The sequence below is a fragment of the Gorilla gorilla genome, chromosome 22 (assembly GCF_029281585.2).
Source record: "Gorilla gorilla gorilla isolate KB3781 chromosome 22, NHGRI_mGorGor1-v2.1_pri, whole genome shotgun sequence".
Classification (NCBI taxonomy): domain Eukaryota; kingdom Metazoa; phylum Chordata; class Mammalia; order Primates; family Hominidae; genus Gorilla; species Gorilla gorilla.
Window position 1 is genome coordinate 41,204,024 of NC_073246.2, and position 21,771 is coordinate 41,225,794.

A 21,771-nucleotide genomic window follows, 5' to 3' on the forward strand; every position below is an offset into this window, starting at 1 on the left:
GCGTCCTGCCAAAGTGCTGAGATTACAGGTGTAAGCACCGCAGCTGGCCTGGAATACTTCTTAATAAGGTATTTTTAAAAGACTTTGAAAGTTTAGAAACGATACATATACCATTAACAAAAGAATAATTCTCTACACAGGAGGCTCATCATCACTCAGTCCTGGGGGACTGGAGGGCAGAGAGGAAGGTAAAAAAGAAAGGACACCCACCAGACAGACCAAATCAGGGAGGCAATGATAGATGCCATATGTCATAGCCAAATCACAGCCATATTATCACAGAATTTAAGTAATTTTAAACAATAGTAAGTAGGGTTTTAAGCAATTCTACCAACAAAAGCCAAAAAATTTATATAAATTAAAAAAAAAAAAAAAAAGAAACTAGGCCTTGCTCCATCTCCCAGGCTGGAGTGCAGTGGCAGGAGGATAGTTCAATGCAGCCTCAAACTCCCAGAGTCAAGTGATCCTTCCGCCTCAGCCTCCGAAATAGCTGGGACTACAGGCACGCACCACCACACCCGCCTAATTTTCTGTTACTTATTTTTTATGGAGACAAGAGTTGGTCTGAACTCCTGGCCTCAAGTGATCCTCCCACCTCGGCCTCCTAATGTGCTGAGATTGCAGCCATGAGCCACTGCACCCAGCCCCTATAAATGTATTTTAAAAGTAACTTTTCCAGTAGTTACAGCACTACATTTGTTTCAAGTTATTTTCTCTCAGGTAGCACGACAACAGCGTCATAACCAGTAATGCTTTTCCGCTTCACCGATAAGGCTATATTATCCGTGAAGAAAACTAAAAGAGGGCGTCCTTTAAATGTTTCCTCAACGTTTACAAAAATAAACTATCTCAAAATGTCAAACTCAACACATTGCCATCAGAATTTTTAGAACTCATTCCCTTGAAAACATCCACTGTTAAGTGTTTACTTCAAAATCTAAGGCGGCAAATATTAAAATTATTTATTACTTGCACCAGGCTTCAAGTGTTAACTGTTCATGGAAATAACACATCCTCTGGTTTCTTCTGTTGTCTAATTCAAAACCGGTAATCTTCTACCACTTTTTTTTCTTCTTTTCACTTGCCACCATACTCTACCACTCGAGTGTTACAGGTCTTCCAATTGTGGTAAAAGATCACTCAGAAGCTCTTTTCTTTCTCAATTGTTTTCTTTATACAAGATGCTGAATATGGCCTGGCAATTAATGAATTCCTTTATCCTAATAACGAAACGGCAAAAATATATTCCTGAAAAACGTCTCCAGTAAAAACAAACGAATCCCTGCAACTGCTGTAACTATAGATAAAAGCAAGTTATATAGAGACATTAACCAAGTTCACAAAAGAAATGAGACTGTAATGCACGATTAACCGAGCTCAAAAGAAAAGTGCCTATTTAAAGCACTTTATTGTGTTATCTACAAGATCAGTGTGAAACTCATCAATCAACTACGTCGTTCAACAAATATTGTACAGTAGAAAGCACAAGCACTACAGTAGCATACTCATACAGCTGCAAGATTTTTATGACGCTGCTGACAAAACAAAAAATAAAAAGCTCAACACAAGAACATTTCTCCACCTTCAGAGACCAATGATTCTATTCCTAGGGAACAAGTGGGGGCCAGACCCGGGCGGGGCAAGAGCAGGGAGGCCAATCAGAGCGCGAGTTACAAGCGCGGTGGAGTGGGGAAGCGAATGAAACCGCCCAGTTGAATGGCTGGCTGCGCACGCCACACCCCCGCAGAGGCGGCCGCACCTGGAGCCCCACCCCTGCCGCAGGACCTCCGCGAGTCGCCCCCTCCGCTCCGCCCCGCGCCGCCCCCCATGACTGTTTCCTGCCAAAACAAACCTGGCCGTCTCAAAAACAAAATAAAATCTTCAGCCGGGAACGCAGTTATCCCCGGGCCGCCCCCCAGTGCGGGTCACACTTTGCACCCCACGGGCCGGGGTCCCCGCGAGGGGAAGGGGCGGGGGCGGGGGGCGGTGCACGGAAAACCCGGGGAGCAAACGTGCCCAATGCTCACCAACTCCTCGTAGCTCCTGTTGTGCTCGTTGCCCTCCCAGTCCAATCTCTTCGGCAACAACTGGAAAGACACGAAACGCACACGAGTGACCACCGCTCCGGCGCGGGGCGGGCGGGGGGCGGGGGGCGGGCGGGGGGCGCGGGCGAGCATCCCTCAGGACAAGGTCGGGAGGAGGAACCCGAGGGAGCGCGGGGACGGGCGCGCACAGACCTGGTACTGCTCCAGCTCCTGCACCAGCACCTGCGGCCGAGAGACGCGCGGTCAGGGGTGGGGCCGGGCCCGGGGCGCTCCCGCTTCACCACCGCCCACCACCCGCGACCCCCGGCGGCGGCGGGGACACTGGGGACGCCAAGTCCGCAGCCGCCCGCGGGCCCGCACTCACCTGGGCCGCTCTCCGACACGGGCCCGCCGATAGGTACCGGGCGATGAGGAAGTACAGCTCTGCGGGAAGACAGGGAGTCGGGTCAAGCCCGGGCGGGGAGAGGAGGGGGACGGGGCCGGGGGAGCCCGGGGAGCCGGGGAAGCCGCAGCAGCCGGGAGCGTCAGGGCGGGGGTGGCACGGCCTGGCGTCTTACCCGACTCGATGAGAGGCACCGGGCGTCGGGCGGACGACGGCTCCGCCATGGCCGGGCGCGGGGCGGGAGGCGGGAGCGAGCGAGCGAGCGGAGCGTGTAGGCCGCGCCGAGGCCTGACAGGGCTGGCGTCCCCTCTTCTCAGGCGCGCGCCGCCGCCGCCGCCATGCCGTGCGCGCCGCCTGGACCGACGCCTCCGCAGGGGAGGAAGTAATCCCTCCGCAGGAGACGAAAAGTAGTCCCTCCGCAGGGGGCTGGGGTTTGCGCCAAGGGAGGACCGGAGCTCGCGTCCCGCCCGGGGAGGCGAGCCTCGCTCAGCTCTCTGCCTCCGGGGACTCGATGAGGAGAAAGTGACGCGGGGGCAAAGACGTGGGCGCCGCAGCAGCGAGTGGGGGAGGGGAGGGCGCGTGGTCCGAATCCCTGCGCGCAATGAGGCGGCTGCCCGGGCTTTGTGAGGCGGCAGCGCGACGCCGGGCGGCCCAGCAGCGGGCGGGTGCCGGGGGCGGAAGCGCGGCCACAGGAGGGGGCGATTCACTGCCGCCCCCCGTGGGACCTGGGTCCTCTACGCGGGACCGCAGGGGCCCCGAGCCGCGGGTTTGGCAAGGTCGCCCGCTCCGTGTCGCTCGGAAGGGTCATTTCACGGACCGGTCGTCTGGGGCCAGCGCGTCTTGCCCCTCACGGAAGACCCCTCGCTTCGAGGACACGAAAGCCTTTAAAGTGAGGATTGGCTCGCCGCGTCTCCCGCAGAGGGGAACGCCGCCCGGACCCGCGCTCCTGGGGCGGGGGCCTCGTATGCCGGCGTTGCCGGAGCGTCTGCGGCGCTGAAGGCTGCCGAGACCCAGCCACAACCCCCACAAGCCAGCAGCCCGGCAGAAAATTACATAAAATGCAGCGCTTCGCCGACGGGGTGCGAGTCGGGGGAGCAGCGCGCAGCTGCGGCTGACGGCTCGGCCGGATCCGTCCAAGCATGGACAGGAAAACGGGACTGCGGGGAAAGGGTGGTGCGGACGGGCCGCAGACCCTCCTTAGGAAGAGAAGCCGGAAACTAGGGAGTCATGTGCGGTTAGAATCTTCTTGGAAGACTAGTAGGATGTGAGGTTGGAGAGGTGGACGACGACCAGAAAATTCCCTTGTCTTGCCAGGCTTCTGACCTAACTATGAGTTTCCTCCGCGCATCCAGCCTGCCCTGCTCTGGCCCCTAAAGTACAGCAGTAGCACTCAATGGTGTTCCTGCCTTCCTGGAATGCGCGTTAACATTCTGAGTCTTACTCGTGGCAATAACCTACACACCACATAGACGTTAAATGTGGTTCGGGTCAGACTCTAGGGCAGGACTCACTGCCTGCACCTTGTCTTGGCCCCACCAGCTTGACCTTGAGCAAGTCACAACCTGTGGGTCTCAGTGTTCCTTACTAGTAAACCGTAGGTAATTCCTCACTAGTAAACAGATAATATTTGTGCCTGTCTCAAAGTTGTGAGGATTTAATGAATTTGTGTTCCTGGTATACAGTAAGCACCGTGTACAAGTTGGCTTTTATTTACACCAAATAGCAAAAGCTTTTATTTATTTATGTATTTATTTATTTATTTATTTTGAGACAGGGTCTTGCTCTCAGGCTGGAGTGCAGTGGCGCGATCTCACCTCACTGCAACCTCTGCCTCCCGGGTTCCAGCGATTCTTGTGCCTCAGCCTCCCGAGTAGCTGGAATTGCAGACACGCGCCACCACGTCCGGCTAATTTTTATATTTTTAGTAGGGACGGGTTTCACCATGTTGGCCAGGCTGGTCTCGAACTCCTGGCCTCAGGTGATCCACCCGCCTTGGCCTTCCGAAGTGCTGGGGATTACAGGCTTGAGCCACTGCGCCTGGCCAAAAGCTTTTATATGTATTTATAAATGGACATAGATATCTGTGAGGCTGTCGGGCATGGTGGCTCACGCCTGTAATCCCAGCACTTTGGGAGGCCGAGGCAGACGGATCACGAGGTCAGGAAATTAAGACCATCCTGGCCAACATAGTGAAACCCCCGTCTCTACTAAAAAAAATTAGCCAGGTGTGGCGGTGCGCGCATCTAGTCCCAGCTACTTGAGAGGCTGAGGCAGGAGAATCGCTTGAACCCCGGAGGCGGAGGCTGCAGTGAACCGAGATCGCGCCACTGCACTTCCAGCCTGGGCGACAAAGCGAGACTCCGTCTCAAAAAAAAAAAAAAAGCTATCTGTGAGGTAACAATCTAAATATGTTTGAGCTAGTGCATCAGTAAGTTAACTCCTTACATCTGTTAATTCAGCAAGCACTAACAAGTAATGGAGATTAAAAAAAAAAAAGGAATGAGCCACAGCTTTGCCATCAAAGACTTCAGCGTCTCTTAGGGGAAACAGATGTAAGCAAATAATGACACGATTTAGGGCAGAGATACATCAGAAGATCAGCTTGCCTGTGCGTGGGGGAAATGTTAGGGAAGTTTGGGTTATCCAGGCTACAATGTGTGGAAAGGGATTTCGGACATACAAACAACAGAGGGCCAAGACATGAATATAATTTCTAGTTTAAGGAACCCGAAGTTTAGTATGACTACTTGGGGTGACTTTGGAGAGGATGGGACCATGATGTCAGAAGTTGAAATTGGGAGCAATTGGAAGATTCTAAGCCAGGAAGGAATCATTTTCTATTTTAGGATGGATTTGAGAAAGTTAAGACCAAGAGGCACTTAACATACCCCTGAAATAGAAAAGAAATGATGCATGAGGGCATTGGTCATAAGGATAGAGAAGAGACAAAATCAGAAGTATGTAGGACAGTAAATCTGCAAGATGAAGTTGGGGTGAAATAAAAAAGAATCACAAAAATCTCGTTTGGGGCTTTCCAAGGTTGTGCCAACAAATAAGGTAGGGCATACAGGCTGGTAGCTAGATTGTTAAGATGAGTAACTGCTTGCAACAACTTGATTATTTGAAGTTAACAGTGCATAGATGACTGTGGAACAGTGATCTGATGTTGCAAGATTACCAGTGTTACCAAATGACAAAGACATCAAGAGGGGAGAATTTAAACTTTCAATGATTGACCAAGGAGTTGTGCATTTCATTTTGTAACAAGGGCGTAAGATTAAAAACCCCCTAAAGATATTACAAGAATTTATATCCCAAGCTCTGGTCATTGTCCAAAATTATAGTTCTGATACTGGCAGCGTGATAACCATTACAAGAGATCAGAAATGATGACACGAGCCCAGACACAGTGGCTCACACCTGTAATCCCAGTGCTTTGGGAGGCCAAGGCCAGAGGACTGCTTGAGCCCAGGAGTTCGAGACCAGCCTGAGTAACATAGTAAGACCCCATCTCTACAAGAAATAAAAAATAGCCAGGGGTGGTAGGTGTGTACCTGTAGCCCCAGCTACTTAAGAGGCTGAGGCAAGAGAATGGCTAGAGCCGGGGGGGATTGATGCTGCAATGACCCATGATCATAGCACTGCTCTCCAGCCTAGGCAGCAGAGCAAGACCCTGTCTCAAAAAAAAAAAGACATGATGACGTGAGTTTTCCTTTGCAAGAGCCTTGGGAGTCCTTTTACAACTTACTATCACATTCATGACAAATATTCTTTCTAAATTTTGAATAGGAACAAAGATTTCTAACAAGAGGGAGAATATCTTTCCGATTCGACTCCCATATGTCAAGAGACTCAGATGTGACTCTCATATTTGCCTGCCAGGAGGGGGAAAAAGAAATACACTGTCCAGGAGTAACTCCTTAGTGGGTACCCACCAGAAGTGGTCTCCAAACAAGGCAAGAATCTGTGTATTCCTCACACAATTCAATCCAAGCCATTCCGTATGTACACACTGAGGTTTGCTTTTGGGTAAATGGAAATAACTTTTGAGTTTCACCACAAGAAAGCTATATGGTAAGCAAGTGTTGGGAAATCTTAACAGTGGGTGACATTAAGCTATAGGGTTGCATTTTCAAGGGAACCAACGTCTTATCCTGTGGCAAGCAACTCCTGACTGGATAAACAGCTTTTCGATGTCATTGATAGGCTCAAGCTGAGGCGCAGAGGGAGTATGGCCCAAGGGCATATAGCTGGTAAGTGGTGGCTGGACTGCAATCCCAAGTAGACAGTATTACCTTAGACTGAAACACAAACACTGCAAAGTCCATTCTCCCTTGGCCACGTTTCACAAAAGAGGAAATGGGACATGAAAATTAGGAGACTTACACAAGATTGCACAGCTAGTGCATCAGAGAGCTGACATTTGGAAGCCCACATGATGAGTACATGTGTAATCTCATTTACCACAGGCAACTCTTAGATTCTGTTATTCCCATTTTAAGAATGACGAAACTAGTCTGGGCGTAGTGGCTCTTGTCTGTACTATCAGCACTTTGGAAGACCAAGGCAGGAGGACTGCATGAGCCCAGGAGTTCAAGGCTGGTCTTAAACGTAGTGAGACCCTTTCTCTACAAAAAATTAAAAACTTAGTCCATGCATGGTGTTGGGTGACTGTAGTTTGAGCTATTTGGGGAGACTGAGGCAGGAGATCACTTGAGCCCAGGAGTTTGAGGCTGTCACAAGCTATGGTGGTACCACTGTGCTGCAGCCTGGGCAACAGAGCGAGACCCTGTCTCAAAAAAGAATGAGGAACTAAGGCTAATAAAGTTTAAGAATTTGCCTAAAAATGGAAAGCTTTTTTTTTTTAATCTATCTGCGAATGAGAGGAAAATAAAATTCAGTAAGGCCTTCCAAGTCACCACTTAGGAAGCCTAACAACGTTAAATATGAATGCATATCTAGAAAATGGTGACCAAAGAAGTCTAGTTCCAACAATTCACATAAGAGAGTGGTCAAAATGAAATGAATTAGTAGTATTAGAGTCAATTTCAAAAGACTCTGAAAAATGAGATAAGGAAATCTGTGAGCAATGGAGAACATGCAAAACAACTCAGATATATAATCCAAAGCCTAATATTAGTTTTAATGCAAATTTATGTTAACTGAATTTAGGTTCATTCAGGAGGCTGTGCTGATGTTGATGTACACACAACATCAGCATACCTCTGAAGGGCAGGAAGTAGGTGACGTTGGACCTCCAGAACACTATACCACAAACTGGATCAGCATCTAGAGGTGAAATTAAATGCACACAAAAACCTGGATCACTTCATTCATTCAACAAAATCTGTGTTAAAAGTCTTCCCTGGCTCCTGGGCTTTTTTTTGTTTTGTTTTTTTCCGCTTTGGAGACAGTATGTCATTCTGTCACACAGGCAGGAGTGCAGTGGTGCAGTCAGAGCTCACTGCAGCCTCGCAGTCCTACCGCTGAATACTTGAGACTACAGGTGTGCACCACCATGCCTGGCTAATTTTTTAATGTTTTTTAGAGATGCGGGTCTTGCTCTGTTGCCCAGGCTGGACTCAAACTCCTGGCCTGAAGTGATCCTCCTGCCTTGATCTTCCTGGACTTCCGTTGGATAAATTCCCTAGGAAGAGGAGAGTTAACACTTCGATAGATTTTATTTATTTATTTATTTTTTAGAGACAGGGTCTCACTGCATTGCCTGGCCTTAAGTGACCCTCCTGTCTTGGCCTCCCAGAGTGCTGGGATTACAGGCGTGAGCCACCACACCTGGACTTTGATCGATTTTTGGAGGACTTTCAAAGTAAAAATGAAGAAGGTATCTGATCTTTTGATAAGCCCTTAGTCACTAGTAGATATTATATTGCATTTAATTCCTGATGCCCTTCCTCCACCTACTAGTGGTGTCATCTTTCCCACAGGACCTTTTCTTCCCTTTAAGTCTAACCCAACCAGCTGTCCCCTTAATGCTACTTGTCCCTGCCTTCCTCAGCGAATTGTTTCCACATTTATCTCTTCCCTCTCCAACTTCTGTCTCTCCCTTGCCATTGGCTTCTGTCCTATTTGTTCCCAGCTTGCAGGCGCTGGCCCATGTCTGTCTCCAAGTCTTAATTGTTCTTACTTTGAAACATTTCTCACAGCACTAGAGAAAACACAGTGTGGTTGGACAAGACCTTGGGAACATGGGAGCTGGGATCAGAATGTGTCTGTGTTTGGATGTCGGAGTTGGGCAACCTCTTGGCTCAGATATTTTTCTGTTTGTTTTGTTTAATAATCTTTAAAATAAGCATGACAACTAATAACATTTATTGGATATGTTTGTATGCTGGACACTGTCCTAAATCATTTCCATGCATTATTTAAGGATCATGAGACAGCTAGAGGTGTTTGTGAGCATTTCCAGAGAGCATGCCTGTGAAGCTCGCTGAACAATGCCCAGCTCTCAACATGACCCTGTTATATAAGAATGATTCTTTTTCTCTCCATTCCCACTTAGTTCAGGCCCTCAATCATCAATGAGCACCCTCCTTAAAGTTCTCCCTGACTCTCCACCTAATTAATCCTGTCATTTCATTTTTTTCTTTTCATTTATTTATTTTTATTTTCTTTGCCACTTCTGTATCTTCTTTGGAGATAATCCTGTGACTACTTTTAAAAACCTTAAGTGCAACTTAACATATTGCTTCCCTGTTCACGTCTTTCTCATTCGCTGTCACCTCGAATCCAAACTCCTTGGCTTGCTCTTAACACTGTGGAGGACATTCTACTCTCCTCCCTCCCTGCTCCACACCCAGGAAAGATGACTGTGCAGTAAAGCCATGGCTCGCTTGCCCTTGAGTTTCCAGTGGGATTCATCTGGTAAGAGGCCTCAGCCAGAGACGGAAGGGTGGGAGGAGAGTGAGGTTGGAGTTTCCATTTTCCCAGCTCCTTTCCTGCCAAGCCACAGGTTGATAGTAGCTGCTATTTGTGTGCATATAGAGACCCTCTCTTTGCACATAGAGACCCTCTCTGGGCTTTAAGACCACTGCCTCCCCTGCCCCTTAAGGAGTTGGGCTTCCCTTTTTATTCTTGTTGAAACAGTGTCTCAGTCTGTCATCCAGGGTGGAGTGCAGTAGTGCAATCACGTCTCACTGCAGCCTCGATCTTTCAGGCACAATTGATCCTCCCACCTCTGCCTCCCAGGTAACTGGGACTACAGGCACCCACCACCACAACTGGCTAGTTTTTGCATTTTTTCTACAGACAGGGATTCACCATGTTGCCCAGGTTGGTCTCGAACTCCTGGGCTCAAGCAATCCTCCGGCTCAGCTTCCCAAAGTGCTAGGATTATAGGTGTGACTACCACACCCAAGCCGTTAATCTCTTTTCAAAAACCTTAGAGTCATATCTTTTTTTTTTTTTTTTTTGAGACAGAATCTTGCTCTGTTGCCCAGGCTGGAGTGCAATGGCATGATCTCGGCTCACTACACCCTCCGCCTCCCAGGTTCAAGCAATTCTGCCTCAGCCTCCCCAGTAGCTGGGACTACAGGTGCACACCACCACATCCAGCTAATTTTTGTATTTTTAGTAAAGACAGGGTTTTACCATGTTGGCCAGGCTGGTCTTGAACTCCTGACCTCAGGTGATCCACTTGCTTTGGCCTCCCAAAGTGCTGGGATTACAGGCGTGAGCCACGTGCCTGGCCAGAGTCATAACTTTTATATCATACATGCAACTCATCAGTAAACCATCCAATTAGCTTACCTTCAAAATGTATCCAGAATCTAAGCACTTCTCATCCGGAAGAGCACCACAACCTCTTATGTCTTACTGCTTCTACCTTCATCCTATTTCTGTGTATTCTCAGGCAGCTGGAGGGATCCTGTTAAAACTTAAGACAGGGCCAGGCGTAGTGGCTCATGCCTGTAATCCCAGCACTTTGGGAGGCCGGGGCAGGTGGATTACCTGAGGTCAGGAGTTTGAGACCAGCCTGACCAACACAGTGAAACCCTGTCTCTACTAAAAATACAAAAATTAGCCGGGTGTGGTGGCGTGTGCCTGTAATCCCAGCTACTCAGGAGGCTGAGGCAGGAGAATTGCCTGAACCGAGGAGGTGGAGGTTGCAGTGAGCCGAGATTGAGCCATTGTACTCCAGCCTGGGCAACGAGAGCGAAACTCCATCTCAAGAAAAACAAAAAACAAAAAAAAAACTAAAGACGGACTTGTCCTTCCTCTCTCAAAATCCTCCAGAGGCTCCCATCAGACCCAGAGGAAAAGGCCAAGTCCACACGATCTGGCCTCTCTCTGGCTTGTCTTACCTCTCACCTGACTGCTCCCCTTCTCATAGTGCTCCAGCCTCACCGTGGCGTGACTTGGCCCACAGCTGCCTCAGGGCATTTGTACTTGCTGTTTGTTCTGCAGGAATGCTCTTCCCCTGGAAAAACTGCATGGCTGAGTCCCTCCCCTCCTTCAAGTCTTGGCTCAAATGTCACATTTTCAGTGAGACCTTCCCTAACCACTCTAAGTACAATTTAAACTTATCCTCACTCTGTGCCCATTTCTCTTTTACTCTTCCTGTGTTCTTTTCCTCCATAGCACTGTTGATCTTCTAACCTACTGTAACATGTCCCCGTCTGTTTTGTTTATTGTCTATCTCTTGCCATTCTATGAAGGCAGACAGAGATCTGTGTCTGTTTTGCTCTCTGATACATCTGCAGGGCTATGATGAGTCCTGACATACTTATGGTAGGTATGCAATAAATATTTGTTGGATGTTTAATGAAAAATTGCTCAACTAGACAGTCCCTCAAATATGAGATAGTTATGCTTTCAACATTTCCTCAAATCTTTCAGCCACTGTGGTGGTTAGATCTGAAGACAAGCCTAGGCGCGGTGGCTCACACCTGTAATCCCAGCACTTTGAGAGGCCGAGGCGGGCAGATCACTTGAGGTCAGGAGTTCAAGACCAGCCTGACCACATGGTGAAACTCCTGTCTCCACTAAAAATTCGAAAAAAATTAGCTGAGCTTGGTGACAGGCACCTGTAATCCCAGCTACTCAGGAGGATGAGGCAGGAGAATCACTTGAACTTGGGAGGCAGAGGTTGCAGTGAGCCAAGATCGCACCACTGCACTCCAGCCTGGGTGACAGAGCGAGACTCTCTCAAAAAAAAGATCTGAAGACAATCTGCAGAAACTCGTTGGCCCATAACATACCTGGAGATACGGCCTCCTTGGCTCAAGGCTCCCCTCAAAGGCAGCAGGATAGTCAAAGTCTCTGGAGCGGAAGGGTGAGTGGAAGGAAACACTTTCAGGAGGAGCGATGGAGGCTGCTTTAGGAGAGGGTCCCCATGCTACAGGAATGGGGCATCCTGTCCATATATTTCCCAGGTGCCCCATGCCCTCCGTGGCCAGCCTGCTTCAACCCACTGTCAGCAGCCTGTTTCACAGGCCTCCATCTCCCTGAGCCCCCGCAGAACACAGCAGTCACCCCTGGCTTCCCCCAGCCTCTCTCTCAGACTGGCTCAGTACCCTCTGGTTTCCTCAGGGTCTCGCTGATCCCAAAGATGAAGAGACAAAACTGGCCTTGCTTGCCCCCAAGGTGAGACTTTGGATCTGTGGTGAGGGAGGGAAAAATTCCAGCAGACCCAAGAGGAAGGCTACAGAGGAAAGGACAGAAGCATGGAGAGAAATTCTAAGCGGGAGGCTGGGGAAGAAGGAAGAGCTTCAGGTCACTGGGTCACCCCACCAGGAGATAGTCCCCTTGTGGCCTTGAGACTTATGCAATGGGCAGATGCAATCTGGGTACCTAAGGCAAGGACTGCCCTTATTCTGGCCATGACATTTAACACCTAATTGCAGTAATAACCCCTCTTTGCCACCTGGAGAAAGCTTCCTGGCCCCTCTTTTTCACTTGTGGGTAAGTCTGGCCAAGAGCAGGGTAAAGAAACCCATAGTCTAACACAAAACCACATTTTTTATTTTTATTTTTTTAATTGTAGAGACAGGGTCTTACTGTGTTGCCTACACTGGTCTCAAACGCCTGGCCTGAAGCAGTCCTCCCACTTCAGCCTCCCAAAGTGCTGTGATTACAACACGAAACCACCTTATCATTAAAAAATCAGGGCAAGGAACAGTGGCTCACATCTGTAATCTCAACACTCTGGGAAGCCAGGGTGGGAGGATCACTTGAGTCGAGAAGTTCGAGACCAGCCTGGGAACACATACAAAAACCCCACCTCTACAAAAAATACAAAAATTAGCCAGGCATGGTGGTGCATGCCTATAGTCCCACCCACTCAGGAGGCTGAGGTGGGGAGGACAGCTTGAGCCCAGGAGCTGGAGGTTGCAGTGAACCGAGCTTGTGCCGTTGCAGTCCAGCCTGGGCGACTGAGAGAGACCCTGTCTGAAAAAATAAAAATTAAAAAGCTTTTAAAAAGTTAAAATATTGAAGCCACCAAAGGTTAATATATGAATATTGGTAATTAGATGAGATTAAGATGATTTTTGGCTTGAGAATCCAGATTCACAAATCTTTTTTAAATTTTTATTTTAGGTTCAGGGGTACATGTGCAGGTTTGTTACGTGAGTATATTGCATGATTCTAAGGTTTGGGGTATGAATGATCCCATCACCCAGGTACTGAGCATAGTACCCAACAGTTAGTTTTTCTTTTCTTTCTTTCTTTCTTTTTTTTTTTTTTTTTTTTTTGAGATGGAGTTTCACTCTTGTTACCCAGGCTGTAGTGCGATGGCGCGATCTCAGCTCACTGCAACCTCCGCCTCCCAGGTTCAAGCGATTCTCCTGCCTCAGCCTCCCGAGTAGCTGGGATTACAGACATGCACCACCACGCCTGGCTAATTTTGTATTTTTAGTAGAGACGGGGTTTCACCATATTGGTCAGGCTCAGGAGTTGGTCAGCTCCTGACCTCAGGTGATCCACCTGCCTCAGCCTCCCACAGTGCTGGGATTACAGGTGTGAGCCACTGCACCCAGCCTCCCACCCAAATTTCATGTTCAATTGTAATCCCCAGTGTTGCAGATGGAGCCTGGTGGGAGGTAATTGGATCACAGGAGGTGGATCCTTATCTCTCTCTCTTTTTTTTTTTTTTTTTTTTTGAGACAGAATCTTGCTCTGTTGGCCAGGCTGGAATACAGTGGCACGATCTCGCCTCACTGCAACCTCTGCCTCCCGGGCTCAAGCGATTCTCCTGCCTCAGCCTCCCGAGTAGCTGGGATTACAAGCCTGGCTAATTTTTGTATTTTTAGTAGACACGGGGTTTCACATATACTTCACTCATACAGGTGGGCCCATATTTCCTATATGAAACAGGACCCATAGTTCACTTCTAAGTGGGAAAATATGAAAATACGTCTTTTAACAAAAACCTATATATGAATATTTATTTGTAAGGGTCTTAGTCATGAAATCATCAAAAATTGGAAGCAATCAAAATGTTCTTTAACTTGTGAATGGATAAATAAATTGTGGTACATCCACATAAGGCAATGCTGCTCTATAATAGAATGAACCCATGATACACACAGCAACTTGGATGACTCTCAAAAGCAGCATGCTATGTCACAGAAGCCAGGCTCAGCAGGCTACACACATAATCATTCCATATATATGACATTTTTACAAAGGCAAAACTCTAGGGACAGAGAACAGACCAGTGCTGGCCAGGAGCTGGAGGTGGAGGGAGGGGCTGACTACAAAGTAGTTTCAAATAATGTTTTGGGGTAATTGAAATATTCCATATCTTGATTGTGATGACATCGCTGTTTGTCAAAACTCATCAAACTGTTTACTAAAAAGAGAGAATTTTATTGTGTGTAAATTACACTTCGGTAAACCTGATTTTAAAATAGCAATGAGTTGGAAATTTCAGGAATCAAATAACCTAGAGATTTGTCAAAGGGCTTTTCTCCTGCCTCTCAGCTTTACCAAATGCTTTATTGCCTAGCATTATGCTATGAGGTTCATTTCAGTCCTGAGCTTGTGAGATTGTTTTTTTGTTGTTGTTTTTTTTTTTTTGAGACAGAGTTTCGCTGATCTCAGCTCACTACAACCTATGCCTCCTGGGTTCAAGTGATTCTCCTGCCTCAGCCTCCCGAGTAGCTGGGATTACAGGCGCCCACCACCACGCCCAGCTAATTTTTGTAATTTTAATAGAGATGGGGTTTCACCATGTTGGCCAGGCTGGTCTCAAACTCCTGATCTCAGGTGATCCGCTCACCTCGGCCTCCCAAAGTTCTGGGATTATAGGCGTGAGCCACCGCGCCTGGACCCCCTCATACTTTTTTAACTTTTAAAATTCATTCATATAAAAGCTTATGTGTAATGTATTTTTAATTTTGTTTTTGTTTATTATTTTGTAATGTATTTTTTACATGTATTATTTTGTAATGTATTTAGTATTTTGTAATGTATTTATTTTTTATTTGTTTGTTTGAGACGGTCTTGCTCTGTCACCTAGGCTAGAGTGCAGTGGTGTGATCACAGCTCTTTGCAGCCTCAAACTCCTGGGCTCTTGCCATCCTCCCACCTCAGCCTCCCAAGCAGCTGGGGCTACAAGTGTGTGCCACCACACCTGGTTAATTTATTAATTTTTCTTTTGAGGAGAAGGGGTCTTGCTATGTTGACCAGTCTGGTTTCAAACTCTTGGCCTCAAGTGATCCTCCAGCCTCTGCCTCCCAAAGTGCTGGGATTACAGGTGTGAGCCACCACTCCTGGCCAAAATAATATATGTAATGTAGATGTAAGGTATTACCCTCAATATTAAAATAAATTGCTTTGAAGCCAGCATCTGATGTAAGAATTAAAACATCATCAACATCATTGAAGCTGCCCTTCTGCCCTTTCTTTTGTTTTTTGTTTTTTGAGACGGAGTCTCGCTCAGTCACCCAGGCTGGAGTGCAGTGGCGTGATCTCGGCTCACTGCAACCTTCGCCTCCTGGGTTCAAGCAGTTTTCGTGCCTCAGCCTCCCAAGTAGCTGGGATGACAGGCGTGTGCCACCACACCCAGCTAATTTTTGTGTTTTTAGTAGAGACAGGGTTTCACCATGTTGGCTAGGCTGGTCTTGAACTCCCGACCTCAGGTGATCTGCCCATCTCGGCCTCCCGAGATGGGAGTGCTGGGAATACAAGCGTGAGCCACTGCACCCGGCTGAAGCTGCCCTTTCTATAGCACTCCCCTGCTGGTCCCCAGAGGCATCCACTGGCCTGAACTTTATGTATATCAGAATCTCGCTTTGCTTTTTATGCGTAGTTTTACTAGATATGTAGGATTCCCTTATAACATATTGTTTAGCTTCCTTGGTTTTGAGTTTGGTAAAAATGGAATCAGCTAGGTGCAGTGGCTCAAGCCTGTATTTGCAGCGCTTTGGGAGAGCAAGGCAGGAGGAGGACTGCTTGAGGTCAGGATTTGGAGACCAACCTGGGCAACATAGCAAGAGCCCATCTACACAAAAAATTAAAAACAAAACAAAAAATGTATCCAGGCTGGTGACCTGCACCTGCAGTGCCAGCTACTCGGGAGGCTGAGACAGGAGGATCACTTGAGCCTGGGAGGTCGAGGCTGTGGTGAGCTATGATGGTGCCACTGCACTGGGGATCATTCATATGTAGATTGTGTCAGCCTGAAAACAAAAGTTCATTCTTATGCTTCAAAGGAAGAGATTGTATTGAAGAAACTGCAAGTTGTGGCCAAAGTTAAGGAAACCAACCAGGCTCAATTGAAGCTCCCAGGGATGAGCAGCTGTGGAAAGCCATGACCACCCTAGGCCTGATGGAGCCAGGGAGAACACCTGTGCCCTGAGAGCTGGATCACTAGGTCACTGGCTGAGGAGGTCCACTGGGAGCCACAGCCGTGCAGCCACTGCTGGCACAGCTCTAGCAGGGGAGAGATACTCCAGGCTCTCTTTTGCCCTGCTGGTGTCTCCTGTTGGGAGAATCTGGCTGGAGCTCAGCTGCAGGAAGACCCTAGTGCAGCAGTCTGTTGGATTCAGGCTGTTGGAACATAGCACAGAGCAAAGGACAGAGTGTGATCAGGGAAGGGGTTGGAAGCATCTTTTCTCAAAATTTTCTCACTCAATACAGAATTGTTTCAAACGTTCATTCCTGTTGAGCGTGGCTGTGATTCATTCATTTTTAAGTAGTTTAATATGCCACTGGGTACAAAGACCACAATGTATTAATCCATTCTCTTGTGGTTGGATGTCTGGGTTGTTTCTAGCTTTTTGGTTTTTTTTTTTTTTTTTTTTTACAGTTTTTACAATTATGAAAATGAATACTGTATGAAGGTTTCTGAGATAACGGAAAGAGGGCTTTGCCCACAACCAAGAGTGCCATCAAAGGTGGGAGAGATGGGCATATGGTATATGCCTGCAACCCCAGCATTTTGGGAGGCTGAGGCAGCAGGATCATTTGAGGCCAAGAGTTTGAGGTCAGCCTAGGTAGCCTACCAAAACTCTGTTTCTACAAAAACATTTTAAAACTTAGCCAGGCATGGTAACATGCGCCTCTAATCCCAGTCTCCTTGGGAGACTGAGGCGGGAGGATGACTTGAGGCTAGGAGTTCAAGGCTGCAGTGAGCTATGATCGCGCCACTGCACTCCAGCCTTTGCTACAGAGCAAGAGCCTGTCTCTTAATAAATAAATAAATAAATAAAATTAAATAAAGTGGGAGATATCTCGTGCTTTTCCTCAGGCAGAGATGACCTAGCCACCTCACCTTGCTCTAGGTAGGATTAATTGACAAGGCAACGGATCTTGTTTTTTATTATGGTTAAGTATACATAACATAGACATTTACTATTTTAACAATTTCTAGTGTATGATTCAGTGCCATTAAGTATATTCCCAGGACAGCTGTTTTTCTAGTAGTGAAATTGAACCAGTAGCAAGCTGGTATACTTTTTTTTTTTTTTTTTTGCGACGGAGTCTTGCTCTGTTGCCCAGGCTGGAGTGCAATGGCGTGATCTTGGCTCACTGCAACCTCTGCCTCCTAGGTTCAAGTGATTCTCCTGCCTCAGCCTCCCAAGTAGCTGGGATTACAGGTGCATGCCACCACGCCCAGCTAATTTTTGTATTTTTAGTAGAGATGAGGTTTTGCCATGTTGGCCAGGCTGGTCTTGAACTCCCAACCTCAGATGATCTGCCCACCTCAGTCTCCCAAAGTGCTGGGATTATAGGCGTAAGTCACCACGCCCGGCCACTGGCATGATTTTTAAACCAAGATTGCTCCCTGGAATTTTACATACATAATATGCTCCACTTGTCACAACCTCTTGATTTATTTATAAGAAAGGCATTCACAGTTCTTGCGGAATTCACTTGAGAATGAGAGTACAAGTTTTTATTTTCATGTTTTTTTTCCAAGGAGTCCCCAAAGCATTAAAGATATAGTGAATGGAAACGAGGTCTCGGGCCTAGGAAGCAGAAGTTGATGATGCCAATTTTATCAGTCCCCAATTGAGAGACATTTGACTATTTTCAATTTCCATCATTACAAACAATTCTGCCATTAACATCTTTGTCTGTGTCTCCTTGAACTCTTGTACTTCTTTAGGGTAAACAATGAAGAATGGCATTGCCAGGACATACGAAATACCACATTTAATTTAATAGGTACTACCAAATTTCCCTGTCGATTCTGAAAACTTCTGGAATGCTTAGATCAAGATCTCAATGTCTCAGTCACTGTCTAGGGCCCAGAAGATCTAAAAACATGTTTGGACAGGTGTTCCTAAAATACGTCATTTAGGTTATGTCTCTCCCAGGCCTGCTCGAGTTACTGGTACACAGATCTTTAATTCACTCAACAAGTGTTTATTGAATGTCTATTATGTGCTAGTGCTGTTCCAAGCTCTGAGGATGAAGAAGTGGGAAGAGGAGACAAGTCCCTCCAATCTAGTCAGGAAGGTGTATTCTCACTGTTTCACCTCAGGCTGTTCTCAAGTGTGTCTGATCCATTATAGGAACACAGTGTTCATGCATTCATGCTGGTCTTGCTTGGAAAAAGATCTTCTTTCTTGGTTTTTTGGCTATAACAAATAGTTTTTATTAATAGTAGCCAAATTTTTAACTTTCCATCAAAATACGCCATGTCCAATTTTGTCCATAATTATGTTAACTCAGGAGCTCAAAATTGTACCATATTTATCCAAGAGAAATAAAAACATATTCACAAAAAAACCTCTTTGTACCAGAATGTAGTGTTCATTGCAGCTTTATTTCTAATAGCCAAAAAAAAAAAAAACACCCCAGCCGAGATATCCATCAATAGGAGAATGGATAAACAAGTTGTGGCATATTCACCAATGAAAAGGAATGAGCCACTGATGCAAGCAAATGGCATAAGTGAGTCTCAGAAACATTCTTCTGAGTGAAAGAAGAGTACACACTGCATCATGATCCATCTATATGCAGACCCGACTAGAACAGGCACCACTAATCTATGGTGGAAAAAGTGAAGCCACAAGGGATGGGGGCAAGAATCGAGTGGGTAGGGGCATGGAAGACCTTCTGAGGGTGATGGCAGTTTATCTTGATAAGGTGTTGGGTACACAGGTGCATCTTTTTTTTTTTTTTTTTTTTTTTGAGACAGAGTCTCACTCCTGCCCAGGCTGGAGTGTAGTGACACAATCACAGCTCACTGCAACCTCTGCCTCCTGGGTTCAAGTGATTCTCCTGCCTCAGCCTCCTGAGTAGCTGGTTACAGGCGTGCCCCACCACACCTGGCTAATTTTTGTATTTTTAATAGAGATGGGGTTTCGCCATGTTGGCCAGGCTGGTCTGGAACTGCTGACCTCAAGTAATCTGCTCGACTTGGCCTCCCAAAGTGCTAGGATTACAGGCATGAGCTACCATGCCCGGCCACAGGTGCATCTTATCAAACAGGAAGCTTGAGATTTTACATTTTATCAAATGCAAATTTTACCTCTGAAGGAAAAACAATAGAACCATAAACAAATATCGAGCTTTAAATAATAATGTTGTATGCTGAATTATTAGGGGGAAGTGTACTGATGCCTGCGATTTACTTTAAAATAAATGAAAAATAGGCCAGGCACAGTGGCTAACCCTTGTAATCCCAGCACTTTGGGATGCTGAGGCGGGTAGATCACCTGAGGTCAGGAGTTTGAGACCAGCCTGACCAATATGGTGAAAACCCCGTCTCTACTAAAAATACAAAAATTAGCTGGGCATGGTGGCAGGTGCCTGTAATCCCAGCTACTTGGGAGGCTGAGGCAGGAGGATTGCTAGAACCTGGGAGGTGGAGGTTGCAGTGAGCCAAGATCTCACCATTGCACTCCAGCCTGGGCGACAGAGTGAGACTCCATGTCAAAATTAAATAAATAAATAAATGAAAAATAAGGTGGGCCGGTGCGGTGGCTCACGCTTGCAATCCCAGCACTTTGAGAGGCCAAGGCAGGTGGATCATGAAGTCAGGAGTTCAAGACCAGGCTGGCCAAGATGGTGAAACCCCGTCTCTACTAAAAATATGAAAATTAGCTGGACGTGGTGGTGGGTGCCTGTAATCCCAGCTACTCGGGAGGCTGAGGCAGGAGAATCACTTGAACCTGGGAGGCAGAGGTTGCAGTAAGCCGAGATTGCGCCACTGCACTCCAGCCTGAGCAACAGAGCGAGACTCCTTCTCAAAATAATAATAATAATAATAATAAGGTGAATTGATGAGGAATGGGTAGATGGATAGAAATATACGGAACAAAGCCACTATAGTAAAAACATAAATTGTAAAATCTAGCTGGTGTCTCTATTTAAAAAAGGATCTTTTGGCCAGGCACAGTGGCTCACACCTGTAATCCCAGCACTTTGGGAGGCCAAAGTGGATGAATCACTTAATTTCAGGAGTTTGAGACCAGCCTGGCCAACATAGTGAAACCCCATCTCTACTAAAAACGCACAAAAAATTAGCCAGGTGTGGTGGCAGATGCCTGTAATCCCAGCTACTCCAGAGGCTGAGGCAGGAGAATCACTGGAACCTGGGAGAGCGAGGTTGCAGTGAGCTGAGATTGCATCATTGTACTCCAACCTGGGTGACAAGAGCAAGACTCTATCTCAAAAAAAAAAAAAAAAAAAAAGAATCTTTGGAGATCAAAAGCCTCAAGTCATGTCATCCTCACCCATGTGAAGCCAGTTCAGAGCTTTTTTTTTTTTTTGGAGAGGAGACAGAGTCTAGCTCTGTCGCCCAGGCTGGAGTGGAGTGGCACTATCTCGGCTCACTGCAAGCTCTGCCTCCCGGGTTCACGCCATTCTCCTGCCTCAGCCTCCCGAGTAGCTGGGATTACAGGTGCCCGCCACCACACCCAGCTAATTTTTGTATTTTTAGTAGAGACGGGGTTTCACTGTGTTGGCCAGGCTGGTCTCGAACTCCTGACCTCGTGATCTGCCTGCCTCGGCCTCCCAAAGTGCTGGGATTACAGGTGTGAGCCACCGCACCCGGCCCAGAGCTTTTTGTCTGTTAAAAAAAGGGAATTTCTTGGAGGGATTTAGGAAAGAGTAAAGGAGGGAGAGTGAGCATATGACAGCAAGGGATTGCAACAGATTCTTCTCTAGTGGCCTCCATCTCCTTGAATGCCTCCCAATTCGTCCTTTACAACATTTTTTTGGCAACTTGAAGATCTTTTCCTAGAACCTTTAATCCAAAAGGAGTTGCTACTCAGCCGACAGTGAGATGTCCATATTCAAATGCAGAGGCCACATTGCGGTTTAATTACAAACTTTTTTTGTGACATACTGTTCCTCTTGCCTGCAAAGGCATGGATCGTCAAGAGTTGACTGAAAAATGTTTTTTAGAAACCTTGCAAATTATCAACAGATTAGCGATGTAACAGAGTACCCCCATTTTTCTGATAAAGAACATGAGTTATTTTTAAAATGTTATTTTCTTTTCTCTTTCCTCCTTTTCCCCTGTTCCCCACTTCCTGCTTATGTCTTTAGGAATGCAGTTATAACCTTGACCTTCCCTTCACCAGACACTCCCTACAGGGCGAGCTTATCTAACTGTGTGCTTACTTAGAAGCTCCAGAGCAGGAACTTTCTCCCACTGGGAGATCACCTTGAGAGACAACAGTCAATTTACAACGTAAAATGTGCCTGCAACAGAACTGTCTCCCACCTGGAGAGCGTCTCGAGACGATGGCTACTTTACAACCTAGCTCTGCCCAATGGCGCCAGCTAGACCACCCGGTAGATAAGACACTGAAATGAGTCACGTAGTACCCGCACCTGCTTTCTCCCTTCCCTGCCTGCCATTCATGCCAAGTACCCCCCATTTTGTTTTGTTTTGTTTTTGTTTATTTGTTTTTTGAGATG

The 21,771-nt window shown here is 47.0% G+C and overlaps 2 protein-coding genes across 5 annotated transcripts in view; both read right to left on the reverse strand.

The window, feature by feature from the left end:
• BRWD1 (bromodomain and WD repeat domain containing 1) overlaps window positions 1-3,000 on the reverse strand; it is a 129,389-nt gene extending 126,389 nt beyond the window's left edge. For 2 of the 4 annotated variants that reach the window (XM_055374028.2, XM_031005111.3), the window contains exons 1-4: window positions 2,603-3,000; window positions 2,410-2,468; window positions 2,238-2,267; window positions 2,028-2,087 (exon numbers count right to left, since the gene is read on the reverse strand). In XM_055374028.2, the coding sequence (XP_055230003.1) occupies window positions 2,028-2,087; window positions 2,238-2,267; window positions 2,410-2,468; window positions 2,603-2,651 (198 nt within the window). In that variant the 5' untranslated portion in view covers window positions 2,652-3,000. The remainder of the gene's footprint in view (window positions 1-2,027; window positions 2,088-2,237; window positions 2,268-2,409; window positions 2,469-2,602) is intronic. The other 2 variants (XM_063702701.1, XM_055374027.2) reach the window with 1 other exon arrangement.
• A 130-nt stretch (window positions 3,001-3,130) lies between these two features.
• On the reverse strand, window positions 3,131-3,568 carry LOC109024485 (putative uncharacterized protein encoded by BRWD1-AS2). Its single transcript, XM_019017742.3, is given in 1 exon segment — window positions 3,131-3,568. A coding segment is annotated over 1 exon segment (438 nt).
• Between the last annotated feature and the right edge of the window lie 18,203 nt (window positions 3,569-21,771).